We start from the raw sequence: 23,391 nt of genomic DNA, 5'->3' as shown, positions 1-23,391 counted from the left end.
CATGGGTAGTTAATTTCTTTTATTTTCTTTCTTTTTTTTTTTTTTTTTGAGAGACAGAGTCTTACTCTGTCACCCAAGCTGGAGTGCAGTGGCACCATCTTGGCTCACTGCAACCTCTGCCTCCTGAGTGCAAGTGATTCTCCTGCCTCACCCTCCTGAGTAGCTGGGACTACAGGCATGCACCACCATGCCGGGCTAATTTTTGTATTTTTAGTAGAGGCAGGTTATCACCATGTTGGCCAAGCTGGTCTTGAACTCCTGGCCTCAAGAGATCCTCCTGCCTCTGCCTCCCGAAGTGCTGGGACTACAGGCGTGAGCCACTGCACCCAGCCATCAGTTAATTTCATTAAGGGCCAGATTGCCTTCCAGTGTGGCATATAGGTTTATACATCTACTAGTGGTGCATACATAATAAGGTTTGCTGTTTCTCCACATTCTCACCAATACGGACATCTTAATTTTTGCCAATCTGATAGGTGTAAGCTGGTGTTTTATTTTGCATTTCTCAGAATATTGGCGATGTGGATTATCATTTTAGGGACTCATTAGCCATTTCAGTTTCCCCTCTTGTGGCTGCCTGTATTCTTTGCTTTTTTTTTTTTTTTTTTTTTTTTTGAGACAGGGTCTCACTATGTTGTCCAGGCTGGAGCAGTGGCGTAATCAAGGATTACTGCAGCCTCAAACTCCTGAGCTCAAGTGATCCTTCCACCTCAGCCTCCCGAATAGCTGAAACTATAGGGACACACCACCACTCCTGGCTTAATTTTTGTTTGTTTTGAGACTGTTTGTTTTGAGACAGGGGCTCACTCTATCACCCAGTCTGCAGAGCACTGGCACAGTCATGGCTCACTGCAGCCTTTGCCTCCTGGGCTCAAGTGATCCTCCCACCTTAGCCTCCCAAGTAGCTGGGACTACAGGTGTGCACTGCCACACCCAGCTAACTTTTTGTATTTTTGGTAGAGACAGAGTTTCATCATTTTGCCCAGGCTAATCCCAAACTCCTGGGCTCAAGTGATATTCCCACTTCAGCTTCCCTAAGTGCCGGGATTACAGGGATGAGCCACTGAACCCGGCCTCATAATAGTCTTAATGTGTTCTATGAGGTTAGTTCCTAAGGGGAAGTGGGAAGGAGTAGAGGAATTTAATGCCCGGCAGCCCAAAGGTGGACTCTAGTATCTATGACAGGGTGGGCCTGGGAATGCGTGCTTTGTCTCATTGGCCTGGGGTATTTGCAGACACCAGCCATGAAGGAGAGAGAAATGGGCACAACCCTGGCACTTTCCCCTCACACATCCCTGCTGCTGGCTCCCAGCCCCCCTACTCTGGGCTGCAGACTTCCCCTACAGCTGTTTTGTAGTCGCTTTCTGCTTTCCTGGGAGCTCTGTGCTGTTTTCTCAGGTCCATCTACCTCATTCTTGCCTCTGGCTTTCCCAGGGTGGTTTCCGGGAACAAGCTGGCAGCCTGTGTTAGATTTCCATTTACTCAAGAGTTGGAATCCATCATGTCTGGCTTTAGTGCATAACTTTCAGGTTCATTCACAACATTAAATTGTGTATTAGAGATTACTTTAGGACTCCAATCAAGGCCTTTTTTACCAGTAAAAAGTACCTTATAAAAAAAAGTGGCCGGGCGCGGTGGCTCACCCCTGTAATCCCAGCACTTTGGGAGGCTGAGGTGGGTAGATTACTTGAGGTCAGAGTTCAAGATCAGCCTGGCCAATGTGGTGAAACCCTGTCTCTACTAAAAATATAAAAATTAGCTGGACATCGTGGTGCACGCCTGTAATCCCGGCTACTCAGGAGGTTGAGGCAGTGGGGGGCATCACTTGATCCCGGGAGTTGGAGTTTGTGGTGAGTGAAGTTCATGCCACTACACTCCAGCCTGGGTGACAGAGCAATACTCTGTCTCAAAAAAAAAAAGTTTTTGCTGGGTACAGTGGCTCATGCCTGTAATATCGACACTTTGAGAGGCCAAGGTGGGTGGATTGTTTGGCCAGGGGTTCAAGACCAGCCTGGAAAACTTAGCAAAACCCTTTCTGTATAAAAAATACAAAACCAATTAGTTGGGCATGGTGGCATACACCTAAAGCCATCCTCCCACCTCAGCTTCCTGAGAGCTGCTTGATCGCTTGAGCCCGAGTTCAAGGCTGTAGTGAGCCGTGATGACACCACTGTCCTCTAGCCTGGGCGACAGAATAAGACCCTGTCTCAAAAAAAAAAAAAAAAAGTTTCATGTTTGTGGTTTGCACATATTTCCTGTCTCCTTGTAAATATAGCTGATGTCTGGAGCTTTGACTGTCCTTTGGGAGAATGGAATCGTCCTTTAATTCTTTTTTTCTCTGTTTTTATAGGAATGATGTATTTAAAATCCACTGGCTGATGGCGGCCCTTCCTTTCACCAAGTCCCTTTCCTTGGTGTTCCACGCAGTATGTATTAGCATTTTGGGGATCATTCATGAAATTACGTATAATGCCTGTGTGAGCAGGCAAAAGACATTTGAAGAAAGGGGGTAGATGGGTGGGAAACAGAGAATATGTTTCACATAAAGCCTCCTCTTGTCTGGGAGGGCCTGGCCATGCGGGTAAATGATTACCACCTCCCCTCATATTAGACTTCAGACATCTTCTGATGCTGCTTACAGACCTACGATTTGTCTAGAACACTTATTATTGTTTTCATTTCTTTGTTTTTTGTTTTGTTTTGTTTTTACCATTTCTAGAGATGAGAGTGCCACCTGCTGACTTGTTTCCATGACTTTTTTTTTTTTTTTTTTTTTTGAGACGGGGTCTCGCTCTGTCGCCCAGGCTGGAGTGCAGTGGTGCGATCTATGCTCACTCAAGCTCCGCCCGCCAGGTTCATGCCATTCTCCTGCCTCAGCCTCCCGAGTAGCTGGGACTACAGGTGCCCGCCAGCAAGCCCGGCTAATTTTTTTGTATTTTTAGTAGAGACCGGGTTTCACTGTGTTCGCCAGGATGGTCTCGATCTCCTGAGCCCGTGATCTGCCCGCCTTGGTCTCCCAAAATGCTGGGATTACGGGCATGAGGCACCGCGCCCGGCCTCCACGACTTTTTTATGTTTCCAAGTATTCCCTCATGTTCCTATGTGATTTGAAGTTCAATTCAGTATTAGCATATTTATCTGAGAGAAAATTGATGCTATAAAGCTGGAGGCATGAGAATTGAGCTTCAGCTTTGAGTATTTGGAACTTACACAAATTAAAATGAACTTGCCCAAGGGGGTAAGATCACAACTTCTCCTGTCTGTGGGCCTCCAAGTGCCCATGGAGCACACTTGCAAGGGTGACAGTCTCTAGACATGTTCTCTTTGCTATACTTGAAAGTGCAAAAAGGCAATAATATATCCCGTGACAGCATCACAAAATGATGATGATTTGGATAATTTCCCATCTGGGTCCAAGTTAAAAGATTCTTTGTGGAGCCATGTAGATAATGAGTGATTCTGAAATGCATTTGTTTGATTTCAGATTGACTACCACTACATCTCCTCCCAGGGCTTCCCTATCGAAGGCTGGGCTGTTGTGTACTACATAACTCACCTGTAAGTATGCAGGTCCATGTGAAATACACCGTGAAATGACATACAAGACAAGTGGGGGTGGGCAACAACCTGCCCCGAGTTAACCAGCCCTGCCCTCTCGTGGCAGCCTATCTGCTCTAGCTACACTAGAGGAGTGTAGCTGATGGGTGGCTGTCCAGACTTGGGAACTCGGGCTTAGCGGCATGCTCCTGCCTCCCTGTGGCCATTGGCTGTTCAGGCTGTGGGGTGCAGAGCTAACTTTGTGTGCCCTGAAGGAAGTGGTGCTCATGTATGATGTATTTCCTAAATTTGGCTGCCCGTCTTTTGTAATAAGCTTGTGAACTCATAGAATGAGCTATGCAATCTAACTGGCAGTGAGAGTCTAAAGAGACCTGCTGGTGTCTGTTCCTTGTTTTCTCTTCCAGTTTGAAAGGGGCGCTACTCTTCATCACCATTGCACTCATTGGCACTGGCTGGGCTTTCATTAAGCACATCCTTTCTGATAAAGACAAAAAGATCTTCATGATTGTCATCCCACTCCAGGTAATTTCTCTCTTGGCACTTAGCAGGGCTCAGCTCCAAGCCTGTATGGCAAGAGGGAGTCAGCTCACCCTGAAACCCCAGCTTCTGCTAGTGGAGGTTGAAGACTGGGATTCTCTTTCTGAATTCTGAATAGACTTCAGATCATTGCACTGGGAGATGCTTGGCCATCAGTCAGCCACTGGCCTTTGGGTGCCTAGGTTTTGAGTAGAGAGCTGCTGACAGTGTAGGGAGACACACAGTAACACACAGGACTGTTTTCTCTTCTGCATCATTTGCTTCATAACTAAATGGTGCTGTTGGCGAGGAAGCTCAGAGATGTAGTGATTTTATTAATAAAGCATTTTAAAACCGTGAACTACACCAGTGAGTTTCCACAGGTAGAATATGGTAGTAGACTTGAGGGGCAAACATTTCCTAAATCCTTACCATGTTTGGGGCTGAGGGCTGAGGGCTGAGGCCAGCCTTACAAGGCTGTGAGTCTACTGGGGGAGGAGCCTTGTCTTACTGGAAGCAGAACTTGGATGTAAAGAACTTACAGTGAACAGAGGTTTTAGCAGGAATGCACAACTACCCTGCTGTGCTTGACCAGACAGCATTTGCTTGACAGAGTTGTCCCCGTCAGCTGTTCTCACATTTTGGAGCGCAAAGTAAATGTGGAAGGTTGGGGGTAGAAGGGGACAACTCCTGAGGCTCCCAGCTCTGGCAGAGTTTGCAGCAAAGCTCCTCTCCGAGTTCTGACAGACCTCATCCACCCTCACGTTCAATAATGAGGAACGTGTGTTGACATCTAATGAATAGGACAGGCCAGTTGCTCTGGGTTTCCAAGGAGAGAGTAAGCACTCAAGTTGGAAGGATCAAGGAGGGCTTTCTTTGTGACAGAGATGGGGCTGGCCGGAGTGTTGAAAGAAAAGGATGTGACAGGGGCAGTGGCATAGCAGTAGATACACATGACCCTGCTGCCTGCTGAGCAAAACATGCTGCGGGACTGTGCCGGTCTTTCAGCTGTCGAGCCACCAGGGCCACTTCTTTAGCCAGACTGAGTCCTACAGCCTGGTGAGGTCTTGGAGTTGTGAATGACAGAGCCTGGGTTGTCACCTGGCTGCGTGCTCCCCTTCCCTTTAGTAGATTCCCTCATCCCTCTAGAGTCTCCCCCCACCAGCCTCAACTGTGCTGTTGTGGGGCACAGCCTTCCAGGAAGCCGATCCTAGGCTTCCCTGAAAGACAGACACACACAGTTCCATGGAATACCACTCTGAGAAAATAAGGACATTTAACAAATTAAGAAAGTTATGAGCATTTAGACAATGGAACTAGTCTGGGAGGGGCCTTGAATGTCAGCCTGAAAAGTTAAAACTGCTTCCTTTTGGCCATGGGCAGTGACAGAATGTTTCTAAGTAAGGAGTAGATGATGTCCATGCAAAATGGTGTTTGAAGAACACTCTTGGCACGTTGTTCAACATTGGGAACATTCTGTCTCTCATGTAGTGTGTACTGTCTCTCATTCATCTACATTTTGAATTTAAGATGTAAAAGCCTTTGTTTTCTACTTTGTCTTTTTATTTTTAGACAGTGTCTCACTCTGTCGCCCGGGCTGGAGTGCAGTGGTGATCATGGCTCACTGCAGCCTTGAACTCCTGGGCTCAGGCAATCCTCCTGCTCCTGCCTCAGTCTCCCGAGTAGCTGGGACCACAGGCGCGCACCATCACGCCTGACTAATTTTTGAATTTTTTTTTTTTTTTTAGTAGAGGCATGGTCTCACTGTTTTGCCCAGGCTGGTGTCAAACTCCTGGGCTCAAGCAATCCTTCTGCCTTGGCTCCCCAAAGTTCTGGGATTATGGGTGTGAGCCACCACACCCAGCCCTACTTTGTCTTTTTAGATAGAGCCACAGATGCTAATGTTTTGGATAGACAGGGAAGAACCCAGAAGCTGGGTATCAGTGGAGAGGCTGAAATTTCAGATATTTTTTGCGTTAGTATTAAATGAAGTTTTAGGTAATTTGATTTCTAAGTCCTGTGTAGAAAGAGAAATTACACTGAGAGACTTGCTGAATAATAGTACTACAGATTTTACATGCAAAGTGTGGAGGATTCCCTTTACAGCAAGTCAGGCAGAGTATTTGGGACCAGGGACTTCTCATGGGGTGTTCAGGTGGAATGATCATCTCTGCATCCATTCCCAGTGGTAATCTTCAAAAGGATGTATTATAAGTGGTAAATTTCCCTCATGCTCTGAGGCATCTCAGTTTAGCCAGCGGAAGGACTTTTTATAAAGACTTATGCTAAGAGCCTAATAATGGGCCTGAGTACATGAGGCAGAGCCTTACCTTTGGAGGGAGAAGCAGTGCGCAGACACTGGTGAATCTCAGTGGACGCACTCGCCATGTCCTGTGTGGGGAGGACCTGGACTTGAATGATCCCATGAGCAGCAGTGTGGCCACTCAGCTGTGGGGCTGGAATCAGCCATTCTCACCGCTCTAGTCTCTGAAAACACAGTTCCATTGTCTGGCACTTAGATGAGTTATTGTCACTGAGCACCAGGGCCTGAAAAGTGTGGGCATTGTGGCTAAATAGGGCGTTAAGTGCCACCTGTCCAGCAGTCCAGCACCTGAGTGACTCCACTGGGTTAGGGGTACCTGAAAAGCAAAGTGTCCCTGTTATCTACTGCTGCATAACAAATCACCCCGAAACCCAGCGACTTAAAACAACAGTAACCCTTCATTCTCTCTCTCAGTTTCTGTGGGTTAGGAATTCAAGAGTGGCTAGCTGGGTGGGTCTGACTTGGGTCTTGTGGTCATAGTCACACCGTGACTGGGAGCATCTTGAAGTCTCCACTCACATCTGTCTTCTGGGCTGAGAGGCTTGCTCAGGTGGGGACTGGGACAGCTGGCGCTCCTGGGGGGGTCTTTCCGTCTCTGCATGGTCTGTACAGCAGGGTAGTTTCAGGGTAGCCAAACTTCTTACAAGAAGGCTTAGGGCTCCAAAGGTCCCAAGAGAGCTGGGTGGAAGCTTTACCTACCTTGGAAATCACACAGCAGCCTTCCATCTTACTGTATTAGAGCAATTACAGGCCTGTCCAGATACAGGGGGATGGCACGGAGACTCTCCTTGATAGCAGAGCGGCAGAGTTCTGAAAAAGCATGTGGAACTGGAAAGAATGCTGTGGTCGCACAGTGCGGGTCTAGAGGCCAAGGTGTACACCCCTCATTGGGGCTGCTAGCGTCGTAACAGTGCACCCATGCTTTGGGGCCTCAACAAATTCTCATGTCTGTAGGTCCTGGCAAATGTAGCCTACATCATCATAGAGTCCACCGAGGAGGGCACGACTGAATATGGCTTGTGGAAGGACTCTCTCTTTCTGGTCGACCTGTTGTGTTGTGGTGCCATCCTCTTCCCAGTGGTGTGGTGAGTAGCTCACAGGGAGGGAGGCCACATGAAAGCTTGGCTGTCAAGCCCGACAGCCGAACTGGCCATTCCCAAATTGATCTCAGTCACATGTGATGTGTGTTTAAAAGTACAGCTTTCTGAGTCCCAGACTGACCTGAATCAGCCTCCAGGGGCAGAACCCTGTGTCTTTTCCCAGTTACTCAGGGGATTCTGGTAGAGCTAATCCATCACCATGAGCGGGCTTTTAACAGAGCTCTAGGATGATAGAGAGGAACTGGGAAATGAGAACTTGGTAGTAACTTAAAGTAGCAGCCTGAATTTGTGGTGGTGATAGGGAGTTGGCGAAATCCCATAGTCAGTCAGTTCTTGCCAACTTAGGTGGAAAATGAGGAAGTTCATTAACATAAAACTAGTGATAGTTCTCAGCACACAACCATTTTTGATATTTTCAGAATGGATTGCTCCATTCCTGGAAATGGCAGTGTTTAGATGCATAGATTGTGCTTTGGGTCTGTGTAAAGAAGTGTTAGTGTCAAGTCAGTGGTTGATGAGAAAATATCCTTATTAAATCACATGCAAAGTGGTAGAAATTCAGAAGGCTAGCAGCAATAAAACACTTCACCCTTGGTGATGTAATTCCATGGCTATTGGAATGCAATTCTTTTGAAACAAATTTTAAAGAAAATAGATTTACCCCTGCCTTCAATTAGAAGTGAAGTGCTTCTTTTTTTTTTTTTTAAACCCGAGATGGAGTCTCGCTCTTGTTGCCCAGGCTGGAGTGCAATGGCTCAATCTCGGTTCACTGCAACCTCTGCCTCCCAGGTTCAAATGATTCTCCTGCCTCAGCCTCCTGAGTAGCTGGGATTACAGGTGCGTGCCACATGCCTCGCTAATTTTTTTTTTTGTATTTTTAGTAGAGACAGGGTTTCGCCATTTTGGCCAGGCTGGTCTCAAACTCCTGACCTCAGGTGATCTGCCCGCCTTGTCCTCCCAAAGTGCTGGGACTACAGGCGTGAGCCACCACACCTGGCTGAGGTACTTCTTATTGCAGTGCTCCATCCAATAAATTAATATTTTTGAGGATCCAGGGGTTTGTCAGTTACTCTCATTATTTATAACATGGTGCCAGTGGAGAGTACTTCTCATTCCAGCCAGTTAGATTCACTCTTCACCCTAATTCCGTCATACATTACACATGATCTAGTATCAGTTCACCAGACAGCTACCAGCATAGAAGAGAGTATGAATGATGCTCCTACCTCAGCCTCCTGGGTAACTGGGACCACAGGCACACACTACCATACCCAGCCAATTTTTTGGAGACAGGGTTTTGCCATGTTGCCCAGGCTGGTCTCAAACTCCTGAGTTCAAGTGATCTTCCCACCCCAGCCTCCCAAAGTGTTGGGATTAGAGGCATGAGCCACCGCATCCGGTGGAGTATGAATGACTCTTCCTCCTCACTGCAGCCTCCTGCCGTCCTGCACAGGAATTAGGCACTCGGGTATCTATAACATAGGATGTCCAGCATTGTTTCCAGATCGAAAAGAGCGCCTCATTAGGGAACAGAGGTTCACGCCCTACTTTTTTTTTTTTTTTTTTTAAACAGAGTCTTGCTCTGTTGCCCAGGCTGGAGTGCAGTGGCGCGATTTTGGCTCACTGAAAGCTCCACCTCCCGGGTTCACGCCATTCTTCTGCCTCAGCCTCCTGAGTAGCTGGAACTGCAGGAGCCCGCCACCACGCCCGGCTAATTTTTGGTATTTTTTTTAGTAGAGACGGGGTTTCACTGTGTTAGCCAGGATGGTCTTGATCGCCTGACCTTGTGATCCGCCTGCCTACGCCTCCCAAAGTGCTGGGATTATAGGCGTGAGCCACTGCGCCCGGCCCACGCCCTACTTTTTACACATGCCACTATCAGAACGGTCAAATGTAAGGGATACCAACAAGCTGTCGAGGTGTAAGCAGCCATTTCCTGCCCCTTGTTAATTACGACGCTAATGAGCAGATTCCAAATGGCAAAATTCCTTAAGGTAAATATCCTAAAAATTACTGTAAAATGAAAAAAAGTAAGTACTGGAGAGGTGATTCAAGATTAGTAATATTTTTTAGGCCGGGCGGATCATGAGGTCAAGAGATCAAGACCATCCTGGCCAACATGGTGAAACTCCGTCTCAACTAAAAATACAAAAATTAGCTGGGGATGGTGGCGTGCGCCTGTAGTCCCAACTGCTCCGGAGACTGAGGCAGGAGAATCGCTTGAACCCAGGAGGCGGAGGTTGCAGTGAGCCAAGATCATGCCACTGCACCTCAGCCTGGCAGCAGAGCAAGACTGTGTCTCAAAAATAAATAAATAAAATAATAACAATAATAATAATACTTGTAAATATCCCGATTCAGCCAGCATTGCTTCAGGGCCAGCAGTGTACTGGTTAGCTTTCGTGTGGTGGTCCATTCAGTTCTCAAGCAGATAGCCCCTCTCACAGGTGCGCAAATTACGGAGGATTTAAAGATTTGCTGACAAGAGTGAGTGACAGTGTCAGACCCCAGCTGCCTTCCCTCACACAGCCTGTCTGCCTGTGCCCTGCTTAGCCCTCAGGGTAGTCTCTCCGTTGGTGGCTTTTCATGGTGCCTCCACCTCTCACCTGCGGCTTCTGTAATGATGTTAATGTTCCTCTGCCTGAACCGTAATGATGGTCGTTAATTACCAGCACATCACAGCCCGAAACAGTGTCCCTGGAGGCTGGCATTTTCCAGCAATGTTAAAAATCTCCACTCAATGAGTTTGTATGGAGCTGTACGTTCACAGCTCTTAGACCTAGACTCTAGAAGTCAGCTGGTGACTTTCTTCTTTGGTTTATTCTCTCCTGGTGGCAGGTGAGTTCAGTGATGCTCCGTTGTCATGGGAGTGTTGGGTGGGGGGTGGTTGTGGGAGTGAGAGATTAACAGGAGCATTAAATGATGGAGTTTTGTTTTTTCCTCACACTCTGGTCCCTGCTAGACTTACTGCCACAGATTTGGCCAGCAGAGGGCGACTTTACCTCAGGCGTGTTGATTATCAACCATCCCCTATTTTAGGGAGAGTGCTCTAAAATGATGTAGTCCAGCCTTTCAGCATATAATTGAGGAATTCAGTCTCAAGTTACTAGAGCTGCAAATAGAGAGGAGTGCAGATTTGCCAGCTAACTTTTTGTTCTCTAAATGTTTATTTTTAGGTCAATCAGACATTTACAAGAAGCATCAGCAACAGATGGAAAAGGCAAGTTCCCTCGTGCTCATTTTGTGTTGCTCAGCTTGCTCTGAACCCACGTGCTGGGGCACTGCAGAGGAGTGGAGGCAGCCTGTGGCCTCAAGATGCTGTCTTCCTGGGAGGCGAGCTAGGGGAGGCCTGGGGCCCACTTCGTGAGAGCAGCCGGGGTGGTTTGGAGAAGGAGGTGTTGAGTCAGTTGTATAAGGAGGAGGTTGGGGGTGACTGCTGCTTATTAAGATGATTCATTTCATTTCCACTTGTGATTGTGATTTTCACCTTCTCAAAACTGAGTCAGGAAGAGAAAATCTTGTCTTGGAAGGTCCAGATAACACTTCACTGTGAGAACAGGAGGGATAATGGATTGGAGATGGCTATGTGTAAAGCAGCCCTGCCTGCTGATTTCACACACTTTCAAAATAGATGTGTCGGTATTCATTTAAAGCGAGACTCTGATGGCAGAAGGAACCTTGAAAACTACCTGATATTGAAATGGTTGTGCCCTTTATAGCCCTTTTACATCTCCTTGATTTTCCAGTTATGCCTCCTAAATCAGAAGAGAAGCTGCAAAGAAAATGTTTTGTGTGGTTCTGGGCTGATTTGAATAATGTTCATGACCACAGGCTGCCATGGCACAAGTGGGAATTTCAGACCACAAGGGTTTAAGGAGCACTGCTGTCTCTGAAAGCTCAGAACGGTCTCTGGATCCATGGTATCATACACTCAGTGTGGATATTAACATTCTTTAAGGCAGGCTATGAATAATAAATAAAACAGGTTTTTGTTATTAATAAAATTTTGTTGCTGACCCTATTTCTGATTATAAAGCCAATGTAGCTTCATTTTAGAAAATTTGGAAAATGCATAGTAGCTGTAAATCTTATTTCATCAACCTGGTATACAGCTAATAACACATTATTTATTTAAGTTGAATTAAACATGACTTTGAGGCTTCAAGCCAGGGTCAGCCCTAGGTTGTTATTTAGGGCACAGTATTCTGGAGGATCTCGCCAGTTTGGGCCTGGAACAGATAGTGCGGCATTCCTGCTGTCCAGGCTCAAGTAACTTTTGCTCCTGGGAAGCCTGTGTGCAAGTCTCACCCAGGCTAGGAGCCTTGGTCAGTGCTCAGAGGCCAGCAAGGCCCACTCAGCTTCTACGACCTGCACCAGCCTTTGTTTTCTTTCTAGCCCTGGGAATAGCCCTTCTCTCATTTTTCTCATTTTTTTCCCTCAAAGATACCAGGTTCCCTTCTTTTACCTCTGGAGTGTCCTCTTGTGATAGGTTCTTTTCAGTGGCTTTAAGCAGGAGTCACAGAGCTTTTACTTTAGCCTGGCTACATAGCCTTTCTTGGAGCCCAGTAAAGCACCCTGCCATCAGTAGAAGAACCCAAGGTAGGAAGTACAAATCCACCTCTGGGAATAACTGGGGATTTTTTTTTTTTTTTTTTTTTTTTTTTTGAGATGGAATTTTGCTCTTGTTGCCCAGGCTGGAGTGCAATGGTGCGATCTCTGCTCACTGGAGCCTCTGCCTTCTGGGTTCAAGCGATTCTCCCTCCTCAACCTCCCAAGTAGCTGGGATTACAGGTGCCTGCTACCACACTCGGCTAATTTTTGTGTTTTTAGGACAGATGGGGTTTCACCACATTGGCCAGGCTGGTCTCGAACTCCTGACCTCAAGAGATCCACCTGCCTCGGCCTCCCAAAGTGCTAGGATTACAAGTGTGAACCACCACGCCCAGCCTGTTTGGAGATATTCTTGTCCTTATTTTTCTTTTATCCATGTTATATAAGAAGATAGTTTTATTGTATTTGTAACTTGGTGAACAGGTAGGCTTTTTCTTATTTTAATATATCGCGATGAGACCATTTAACTTTATTATCTTGTACACTTCTGTATTTCTCATTGGTTCTTCCGGCTGTTTGGCTAAAAATGTGTAAAAATCCCAAGGGCAATGTTTTTTGTTGGCGAGGCTTACCTGTGTGTTTCTCCTTGCTCGATCCTGCCCCTTGATGAATTCCTCCCTTCTTCGCGTCCTCCCCGGCCCCTGCTTTGTCCTCCTGACTCACCTGCCTCTTCAATCCTCCATCTCGCTTTAGCAAGTGTGGGGTGGCTGTAGTGACTGCCGCTGGGACAATTTATTCCACCTGAGGTTGGTTGGTAGCTGAGGATCTTAGTAAGGTGCTCTGTCTGGAGTAGATGGCACAGCAGGTGAGGCAGCGCAGGGTCAGCGTTGTCCCCCAGCATCTGTAGTAAAGGGTAACTTCCTTTAACAGGAATGCTTTTGTCATGGCCTGAGCACACAAGGCAGTTTCTCATTTTTTCCACCAGGTGACAGCATGGGACCTCTTCAGCAGAGAGCGAAATCTAAGAGCAGAAGTCGCATAGGTAAACCAGGGTTCACATTCCCCATTCTTAGGAAGATATCTGCTAAGGAAGCACCCATTTCTCATCAGCAAATATTACAAATCCTCTGAAAGAGGGACAGAGCAGATTAGAATGAGATTGTCATTTTGGTTCATGGTCTTTTCCCTGAATTGATTGAGGCTGTGAAATGCTTTTGGGCATCACTCTGTACCCTGAAAAATGGTTATGCTTGTGACACTGCCAGAGCCAGAGCAGCCATGTTCCCAACTGAAGCCTCCCCTGCAGAGAGGTCTCAGGAATGGCCTTCTGTGCTGGAGCCGACCTCGGGTGTGACTGCAGGGTGGCTATGTGCTATGGAGCTTGCGGGAAAGTGGGAGTGAGCATGCTGCTAGTCGCTGGTTCTGAGATCTGTGGCCCCATCGGCCTCTGTGCCCCCACGGTTCACTTCTCCTGAGATCTGGAGGCGACTGGGAGCACAAAGGCCATGGGCAGTAATGTCTCCTATTAGATTTGGAAGCTTTGCTGGGTAGAGCCTGACATTCTGTTTCCTGTTCTCAGGCTCATTATTCCAGTGACTCATTTCATGGCCTTGACAGTAACTTGAGCTTTTATTTTTTTTAATTTAAAGTTTAGTAGAGATGAGGTCTCACTGTGTTGCCCACGCTGGTCTTGAACTCCTAACCTCAAGCCATCCTCCTACCTCATGGGGCCTCCCAAAATGCTGTCATTACAGGTGTGAGCCACTTCATCTGGCCACTTTGGGCTTAAGAATCTCATTTTTAGACCAGGCATGGTGGCTCATGCCTATAATCCTAGTACTTTGGGAGGCCGAGGCAGGAGGATTGCTTGAGGCCAGGAGTTTGAGACCAGCATGGGTGACATAGCAACATCCCATCTCTACCAAAAACCATACAAAAAACTATGGCAGACCAGCCTGGGCAACATGGCAAAACCCCACGTCTACAAAAAAATACAAAAATTAGCCGGACTTGATGGCACACACCTGTAGTCCCAGCTACTTGGGAGAGTGAGGTGAGAAGATCACTTGAGCCCAGGAGATCAAGGCTACAGTGAGCTGAGATTGTACCACTGCACTCCAGCTTGGGCAACAGAGCCAGACCCTATCTCAAAGCAGCAACAACAAAAGCCACTATGGCAAAGAATCTCATTTTTAGTTTAGATGCAGTCCAGGCCCAGTAATTGCAAGTGAGAGAAATGCTATTTGTAGTTTTTCTTCCTGCATTTGGGGTGAATATAGCTTTCAGAGAGTGTTTTTTTTTTTGGCTTTTATTTCTTTGTCTCTGGATTCCTTTTGACCAAACCTGAGGGAAATCTAAAGGAAAGCGTTGAGGCCGAAGCTGCCCACTGTCCTTTAGCCATACCTTTGTCTCTCCTGTCACATGCTGTTGCTTCTCTCAGGTCTTCGGTCACTGAGACTCACAGCTGCACTGCATCCTCCGAGGGGGAGCTTAATTGAGTCTCGCACAGACACACCTAGCGCTGGCTCCACTCTGTCTTGCCTGCCAAGATTTACTGGCTCTGACTGCCCTTGAGCTCGCATCCCCATTGCCTTCTCTTTCTCCAGTGTCATTACCTTATAGGACTGGTGTCGAGATACACACTGTAAATTTAATTAACAGTCTCTGCTGCTGACCATCCTTTTTTTGGCCTTGTGTTTCGGAGGAAAAGTCAGAAGATATATTCTTAAGAGCCTTAGCTTTCATGTGAGCTTCAGAAGTATTTAAATAATCCCGGTTGGCTGGCTGCAGAGTTGAGGGAGGAATGGCTGCGTTCCGAGGTGCCGCTGTGCTCTGAAAGGAGCCGCGGCCATGCGAGGCATTTGTTAGGGCAGCGGTTCTCGAGGGGGTCCTCAGGATCTAAACTATTTTCATAATCATACAGTATGAGTCTCTTGTACTGTTGACATTGCCTGATGGTGAAAAGCAATGATGGGTAAAATTGCCGGCACCCTCACGTGATTCCAGGCTGTGGCACCAGACTCTACTAGTAGCCACTGCATTCTTGACTGTCACCTACTCACAGGGGGCGAAAAAGGCTCATATCACTTAAGAATGGTCTTGAAATAATAAAACTGTTCACGTGATTAAAATCTCAACCCTTGCCTTTTAATGTTCTGTGAGACAGCATGGGAGGGGTGCACACAGCACTGCTGCTGGGCCTGAAGTGTGATGGGTGTGGCCTTGAGGGATAGTACATGTGCACTTGTTTGAATTGCAAGCTGAACTAGCTGCTTTTATTTTTTTTTGTTGTTGTTTTTTATTTATTTATTTGAGACAGGGTCTTGCACTGTTGCCCAGGCTGGAGTCCAGTGGTATAATCTTGGCTCACTGCAGCCGCAGTCTCAGCCTCCTGGGCTCAGCTGATCTTCTCACCTTACCCCTCACAGTAGCTGGGACTACAGGCGTGTGCTGCCATGCCTGGCTAATTTTTGTATTTTTTGTAGAGATAGGATTTTGTCATATTGCCCAGGCTGGTCTCAAACTCCTGAGCTCAAGTGATCCATCCACCTAGGCCTCCCAGAGTACTTGGATTACAGGCATGAGCCACTGTGCCTGGCCAAGCTGCTTTTATCTGGAAGAATGACTGTTATGGTGACACAGACTTGGGTTTTTGGTGGACATTCTCTTGAAAATGAACAAAGTGAACATATTACTTCAACAAAAATAACTAACAGTATTTGTTGCTAGTGATAAAGGAAAACTTGTATTTATCCCTGTAAGCCTGACAGTTTCCTAACTGACAGTTTCCCAGTTTTTTTTTTTTTCCTTGAGTCAGGCTGGAGTGCAGTGGCACAATCTCAGCTCACTGCAGCCTTGACCTGGGCTCAAGTGAGCCTCCCACTGCAGCCTCCTGAGTAGGTGGGACTTCAGGTCTTTGCCACCATGCCCGGCTAATTCTTGTATTTTTTGTAGAGATAGGGTCTCACTTTGTTGCCCAAGCTGGTCTCAAACTCTGACCTCAAGTGATCCGCTCACCTTGGCCTCCCAAAATGCTGGGATTATAGATGTGAGCCACCACGCCCAGCCAGTTTCCCAGTTCTTATAAGACTTCTGATGTAAGCAGAGGTGATATTAACAATGTGATTTTTTAGGAATTCTGTAATAAAATGTTTCTGTATCTGGGAGATCTACATAACACACTGAAATGGTGTCTTCCACCTGGCCAGTGCAGGATGTTCCAGTCATGCACTGGGGTAAAAGCTCTCCTGAAACTGCAAGATGGACCAGGGGAGTTTTTTGGTTTGTTGTTTTTTTTTTTTTTTTTTGAGACGGAGTCTCGCTCTGTCACCCAGGCTGGAGTGCAGTGGCTGGATCTCAGCTCACTGCAAGGTACGCCTCCCGGGTTCACGCCATTCTCCTGCCTCAGCCTCCCGCGTAGCTGGGACTACAGGCACCCGCCACCTCGCCCGGCTAGTTTTTTGTATTTTTTAGTAGAGACGGGGTTTCACTGTGTTAGCCAGGATGGTCTCGATCTCTTGACCTCGTGATCCGCCCGTCTCAGCCTCCCAAATTGCTGGGATTACAGGCTTGAGCCACCGCGCCTGGCCCAGAGGAGTTTATTAATGTGAGAGTGTGGAACGTTCATTGATACATTTCAGATTCCCCACCTCCCTCATCTTTAGAAGCAACCTCTTGTCAGGCTTTAATGTAGAATCACAGACTATTCACAGTAATCTGAAAAGGCCTATATCTATCTGTATAGGGCCAGATTTTCTTCATATATTTTAACCGAATACTCCCTCACAGCAAGTTGAATGCTGATTGAATCAAATATGAGGACCCAGCTGCATCTTATTAAGCTAGACATTAAAGAGAATTACAAAAATAATTCCACTCTTCTCATTCTTCTTCTTCTTTTTTTTTTAGAAAAGAGGTTTTTTATTTTGGGGCCAGGCAAAGTAGCTTATGCCTGTAATCCCAGCACTTTGGGAGGAGGAGGCAAACGGATCAGTTGAGGTCAGGAGTTCGAGACCAGCCTGGCCAACATGGTAAAACCCTGTCTCTACTAAAAATACAAAAATTAGCTGGGCATGGTAGCACACACCTGTAGTCCCACCTACCCAGGAAGCTGAGGCAGAAGGATTGCTTGAACCTGGGAGGTGGAGGTTGCAGTGAATTGATATCATGCCACTGCACTCCAGCCTGGGCCACAGAATAGGACTCTGTCTCAAATATATATATATATATATAAAATATATATATAAAATATATATATATAATATATATATAATATATATATATATATAATATATATATATAATATATATATATATGTTAATTTTAGAGACAGGGTCCTGTGTCATGCAGGCTGGAGTGCAGTGGTGTGATCATAGTTCATTGTAACCTCGAACTTCTAGGCTCATGTGGTCTTCTCATCTTAGCTTCCCACGTAGCTGGAATTACAGGCATGCACTACCATGCCTCACTAATTAAAAACATTTTTTTCGCGGAGATGGAGTCTCACCATATTGCCCAGGCTGATCTTGAACTTCTGGCCTCTAGCTGTCCTCCTGCCTCAGTCTCCCAAAGGGCTGGGATTACAGGTATGAGCCACTGGACCCATCCTGTTTTACTTTCTTATCCATATTTGTAGATGTAATCATATTAACAAAAATCTTGGGGTCTTAGGGAATTTTTAAAAGTGTGAAAAGGTCTTCAGACCAAAAGATGGAGAACTGTTGTGTTAGAGATGAGGCTTGTTGAGTCTCTCATGGACATGGGGATGTGAAGTTGAGTGAAGGTCTGTCTGGTTCTTCTCTTCCTTTGCCTATTGAGCTTATTCCAGACTTAGTTGGCCAGATGCTTGTGGTTATTTAAGATGTCTGTTAGCCCAGGGCAGCTTATGCCAAAGAACTCTGTTGTATTTGGGTATGTTCATATAAACAGACCTAACAAGAAACCTACTAGGGAAGACAAGAAGAGAAATAATCACTGCGTGTATCATGGCTGCAACTCATCTTTATATATTTAATTCTTATTTTTCATCCTTGCTTTCCTTTTCCTATTGGTGGTTTTTATCCCTTTGGGGAATAATAGACCTATTTGAGAATCTAGTGAGAGATACAGACTTTCCCATGTCTATATAAAATTTTCCATGTAATATCATAAGATTCATGGACCCCAGATTTAATAACCTCTTCTTTAGATTAATTTAAATCATCTTATTACCCTTCTGCAGTGATTTGGATAGGGACACACCAGCCTCATTATGATGTGAGACTTACCCGGAAGGACTCATTACCAGGAGAGACGCTCTCCCCTTTTTCTGCTTTTTTTTTTTCTTGCTTTCTCTTTTCTATCACTTCCACTGGAATGAACCTCAAAGAGCAGTTCTGCTCTGTTCTTTTTTGTTTTCTTTTTTTTTTTTTTTGAGACGGAGTCTCGCTCTGTCGCCCAGCCTGGAGTGCAGTGGCCGGATCTCGGCTCACTGCAAGCTCCGCCTCCCGGGTTTACGCCATTCTCCTGCCTCAGCCTCCCGAGTAGCTGGGACTACAGACACTCGCCACCTCGCCTGGCTATTTTTTTGTATTTTTTTACTAGAGACGGGGTTTCACCGGGTTAGCCAGGATGGTCTCGATCTCCTGACCTCGTGATCCACCCGTCTCGGCCTCCCAAAGTGCTGGGATTACAGGCTTGAGCCACCGCGCCCGGCCTGTTTTCTTTTAAAAAAGAAAAATAGGCCAGGCATGGTGGCTCTCACCTGTAATCCCAGCATTTCAGGAAGGCGAGGTGGGTGGATTGCTTGAGGCCAGGAGATTGAGACTATCCTGGCTAACAGGGTGAAACCCCGTCTCTACTAAAAATACAAAAAATTAGCCGGGCGTGGTGGCGGGCGCCTGTAGTTCCAGCTACTCGGGAGGCTGAGGTAGGAGAATGGCGTGAACCTGGGAGGCGGAGCTTGCAGTGAGCTGAGATCGCGCCACTGGACTCCAGACTGGGCAACAGTGAGACTCCGTCTCAAAAAAAAAAAAAATTAGCCAGGCGTACGTAGTGGTGCACACCTGTAACCCCAGCTATTTGGGAGGCTCAGGTGATCTGCCTGCCTCGGCCTCTCAAAGTGCTGGGATTACAGGCATGAGCCACTGTGCCTGGCCAATGTGTGTTTTTTATTAAGCTGGTTTAATACAGTGATTTTAAATTTCTTTAATCACCAAAACCCTCTTGTCATTACTTTTCGTTAGCAGATTGCACTCTATTCCTGTAATGCCATCAACCGAGTCACAGCTTCTGATCAACATTATGAAATAATCCATTAACCAGTGGTACCACTCTCAGTTCATTTAAACTATACCCAAGAGCAGAGGCCTCTCATATCATCCTGCTGAGAGGCAGTCTTGTCTTGGACACATTGTCAGGCTTTTTTTAGGCCTTTAAAGTGTTGGGAATCTAGTACTTCAGGGGGCCCACAGCCTGCCAGAGGACCTGGTTAATGGTCTGTGGTGCTAGACCCTCCTTGGACCTGCCTGGGCCTGGTTCTTCTGCCTACTGGTGTTAACATGCATGTGCTTTCCGTGTGTCTTGAGACATTGTTGAGAACCACCAGCTCTTCTCAATTGATGACTGCAGTATTTAGGGAAGGTCTGAGTCTCTTGCTGAGAAGGTTCTGCCTGCTATTAACCAGCCTTTGTCATCAAGCATTGGGAAGTCTGACCTTCATTCTTGCCTAGCTCGCTGCTGTGATTGTGTGCAGTGGACAGGAGGGGTGGGCGGTAGTGTGCGCCTCAGCCCAGCTGCAGCATTGTGTCCCAAGTCTCACTGGCATAGCTCACAGCATTGCGGCTGCAGGTTGCGACTGGCAGAGAAACAGGAGACACTGACGGGAACTGAGTCTGAAATCAGCATGGCCCTTTGTACAGCATCCTCTCGCAGGGCCTTTGGTGCACTGTGGTTCTAGAATGGAAGGTAAATAGGAGCTGGAAACCTAACAGGCTTGGCAGCAGAGGTCTTTGTCAGAGCTAACTCTCCTCGTGTTGTGTGTGGTCTTTAGTGCTCTCAGGAGCTGTTTCTGCTGCTTTCATTGATGCTTTTTATCATTTAAGATATAATTTTGTTTACAATAATATGCACAGTCCTTAACTATTCAGTTTGATGACTTTTCATATCTCCTGGGTCATTGCTTCAAATGTATATTGCAAATGCTTTTTGTTTGTTTGTTTGTTTTTTGAGACAGACTTCTGCTCTTGTTGCCTAGGCTGGAGTGCAATGGTGCGATCTCAGCTCACTGCAACCTCTGCCTCCTGGTTTCAAGCAATTCTGCCTCAGTCTCCCGAGTAGCTGGGATTACAGGCATGTGCCACCGTGCCTGGCTAATTTTTGTATTTTTAGTAGAGACGGGGTTTCACCATGTTGGCCAGGCTGATCTTGAATTCCTGACCTCAGGTGATCCGCCCACAGTGCTGAGATTACAGGTGTGAGCCACCATGCCCGGCCAGAAATGTATTTTTGATTCATTTTCACATGACTCAACATTTTGAAGATCAAAGAATTTCATTCTCTGTGTAGTTGTTCTTGGCCACTCGCAGCCTTTCCCATACTTGCTCCTGATATGGTCTTTGAGTGGGATTAGTGGGATCTTTTCCTAGTGGAGGCCAGAGGACAGCTCGTGAACTAAACCCTCCCCAGAAGGGACATTTCAAGCCAGTGTGGTCCCAGGTCAGCACGTGGCCTGCGTCCTTTGATGATTGAGAGAAGCTGTTCAGCCAGACTTTCAGGCCTGTGCCTGACCACAAACGGGGGATGCTCCTCTGTCCCCCATGCTGAGCGAGCTGAATGGAGCCCAGGACGTAAGCAGATTGTGGAAATGCTGAGACTCAGAGTAAATCTGAGGTACTCTTAACGCCAGCCGGGCTGTCCGTCATCTTTATGTCTTTAATTTTTGTGTTTGACTCAAAATTCCCTCTGAAGCACAGCAGAGAGGAAGCAGACAATGAGGATGAAGAGTAGGTGGGGGTGTTTCTAGGCTCTGAGGCTGTCTTGCACTCAGGGAAGGATTGTTTTAGAAATTTTTCACCCTTTAAGTGGCTGTTGTGGGCCTTTGCTTCTGTGTGTCCCATAAATCATGTGGTATAAACTCCTTAGAAAGGATTACTGCCTGCTCTTGGGCATTGCCCAGCCTTTTGAGTCATGACTGCCTCGTCCTGAAGTAATCGTCCTGAACTGTGTCATCCTAAAGTCGCTAGTGGACTTTAAGGTTATGAACTGCCTGTCACTTAGCATGAAGCGTAGGTGTTAAGAGCTTGGTCCTTGGAGGGAGGTGGACTTGAGTTTGCGTATTGGCTTCTCCACTTACAAGCTGGGTGACTTTGATCATTTACTAAACTTCTCCAGGCCTGAATGTGTCAGGCCTGCTTCCCCCACAGAGGCCATTGTGAGATGAAGCATGAGAGGTGCCCACCCCAGCCCCTGGCACATGGTGATGACTCAGTTGATGGCAATGACCAGTGCTGTTGTTTTTGTCCTTGTCACAGTTCCAGGATCCTCCTGGGAAGTCAGCTGGGAAGGAGGGGATAATCTGTCTCCTTGCTGGCCTTCTTAGTTCCTCTTTCACTTAGAGGGGAGAGGGGACCACCTAGGGCAGGGGCAGCGCCTCCTGTGCACTGTGGGGGGCGTTGCTTTTCTGTTGCTGAGTCAGGGAGAGTATTGACTTGTTGGGCATTTGCAGGGGCTGTGGTATTTCCTGCCTCAGTGGGCACATGTCCTGTTCTCATCAGTAAGAAGGACTTACCAGAATGGAGTGTCATGGTCATTTTCCTGAGAGTGAGTTGGAGGTAGAGGAACCCACAGGACAGGAGGCCAGCCTTACAGGACCCCCAGGACCAGGTGGACATGACACCCTCCCCCATCCCCGTCTCCTCCTTCCCTCTCCCCTGCAGAAGTTTCAGAATGTTCATAGCTGGGCCTGATTCCATAAGATGAACGGGGGTGGCCTGGGCATCTATACTTAAAGCTCTTTGGGTGATTCTGTTGTTCACCCCCATTAAGAACCATTGCTACAAAGGAATTCTCCTACATATGAGGAGTTCGATGCCTGGAGACGGAGGCGGCAGGCCAAGGGCAGGCACACCAAGCTGGGATGGGGCAGGGCTGGAAGGCAGGCCTCCTACCTGGGGCCTTGTTTCTCTTCCTACACTCATTCTTCACCATATTTACTGCTCCTAATGGTGAGGTCAGAAATAGCCCGCCCAGCCTTGGTGAGCCTTCACTCCCACAGAAGCCCAACACCCAGCCTGCCACAGTCCGGTGAGCAGCAGGCTGTCAGTGTTCCTAAGTCAGGGAAATCTTTGGAAGAACAGTGGAGGGAGGCGTGGGACCCCAGGCTGCAACCTGCCGCCTGGCTGCTCACTGCATCATGCCGGTTTCACCCTGCTCGAAGCGGGCTCAGCCCCTGCTCGGCATCCTGACTCATCCTGTGCATATGGCAGCGCTGCTTGCAGGAGAGCCCAGGCGCCCTGGCAGCCCCCAGGTCCCCATTTGTTCCAGTTTTACTTACTGGATTCTTGCCAGAGGTGGCAGCCGCTGTGACTGTATATGCTACATTTGGTATTGGGCTAATCCTATATGATACAAACACTGTCATGGCAAGTAGCCAACTGCTCACTGCGAGCCAATTGCTTTCTGTGTACTACCCCATTAATTCCCCCAGCAACCCCAAGGGTGGGTATCATTACTCCTTAACAGGTGAAGAAACCGAGGCCCAGAGAGGGTTAGCTGACTTATCGGAGGCCACACAGGCAGTGAGCAGCAGAGTTGGAATTTGAACCCAGGATGTTCAATTGTACAGGGCCCAGACTCTTAACCCCCCTGCTCTCCTTTTTCTTACTCCACGAGTAAGCTCAGTCCCTGCCTCTGCTGCTTCAGCTGTGACTGGAGCTCCAGTGCAAGGCTTGGGAGCCTCACCCCTGCCAACTGCTATCCGATAAAGGAATGTCTTACGCGTGACTGGAAATGATGGCATCACAACTGGTGGGTTTTTATTTTTAATCTGTTTGTTTGTTTTACTGAGACAGGGTCTCACTCGGTCACCCAAGCTGGAGTGCAGTGGCACAGTCAGGGCTCACTTTGGCCTCTGCTTCCCCTCCTACCTCAGCCTCTCAAGTAGCTGGGACTATAGGCATGTGTCACCATGTCCAGCTGATTTATGTTTATTTTTAGTAGAGACAAGGTCTCCCTATGTTGCCCAAGCTGGTCTCTCCCTCCTGGGCTCAAGTGATCCTCTCGCCTCAGCCTCCCAAAGTACTGGGATTATAGGCGTGAGCCAGCCTGCTGGGTTTTGGAAACAACGGTGAGCTCCACTTATTCTAA

At 47.3% G+C, this 23,391-nt stretch overlaps 1 protein-coding gene across 2 annotated transcripts in view; it reads left to right on the top strand.

Moving 5' to 3' along the window:
* GPR107 (G protein-coupled receptor 107) overlaps positions 1-23,391 on the top strand; it is an 84,841-nt gene that overhangs the window by 41,996 nt on the left and 19,454 nt on the right. The window contains exons 10-15 of one of the 2 annotated variants that reach the window (XM_045373931.2): positions 2,351-2,426; positions 3,485-3,558; positions 3,963-4,080; positions 7,352-7,482; positions 10,674-10,717; positions 13,034-13,090. In XM_045373931.2, the coding sequence (XP_045229866.2) occupies positions 2,351-2,426; positions 3,485-3,558; positions 3,963-4,080; positions 7,352-7,482; positions 10,674-10,717; positions 13,034-13,090 (500 nt within the window). The remainder of the gene's footprint in view (positions 1-2,350; positions 2,427-3,484; positions 3,559-3,962; positions 4,081-7,351; positions 7,483-10,673; positions 10,718-13,033; positions 13,091-23,391) is intronic. The other variant, XM_045373932.2, reaches the window with a different exon arrangement.

This window comes from Macaca fascicularis, chromosome 15, assembly GCF_037993035.2.
Source record: "Macaca fascicularis isolate 582-1 chromosome 15, T2T-MFA8v1.1".
Lineage (NCBI taxonomy): Eukaryota > Metazoa > Chordata > Mammalia > Primates > Cercopithecidae > Macaca > Macaca fascicularis.
Note: the sequence above shows the minus strand (reverse complement) of the source record. Positions and strands in the feature narration are given on the sequence as shown.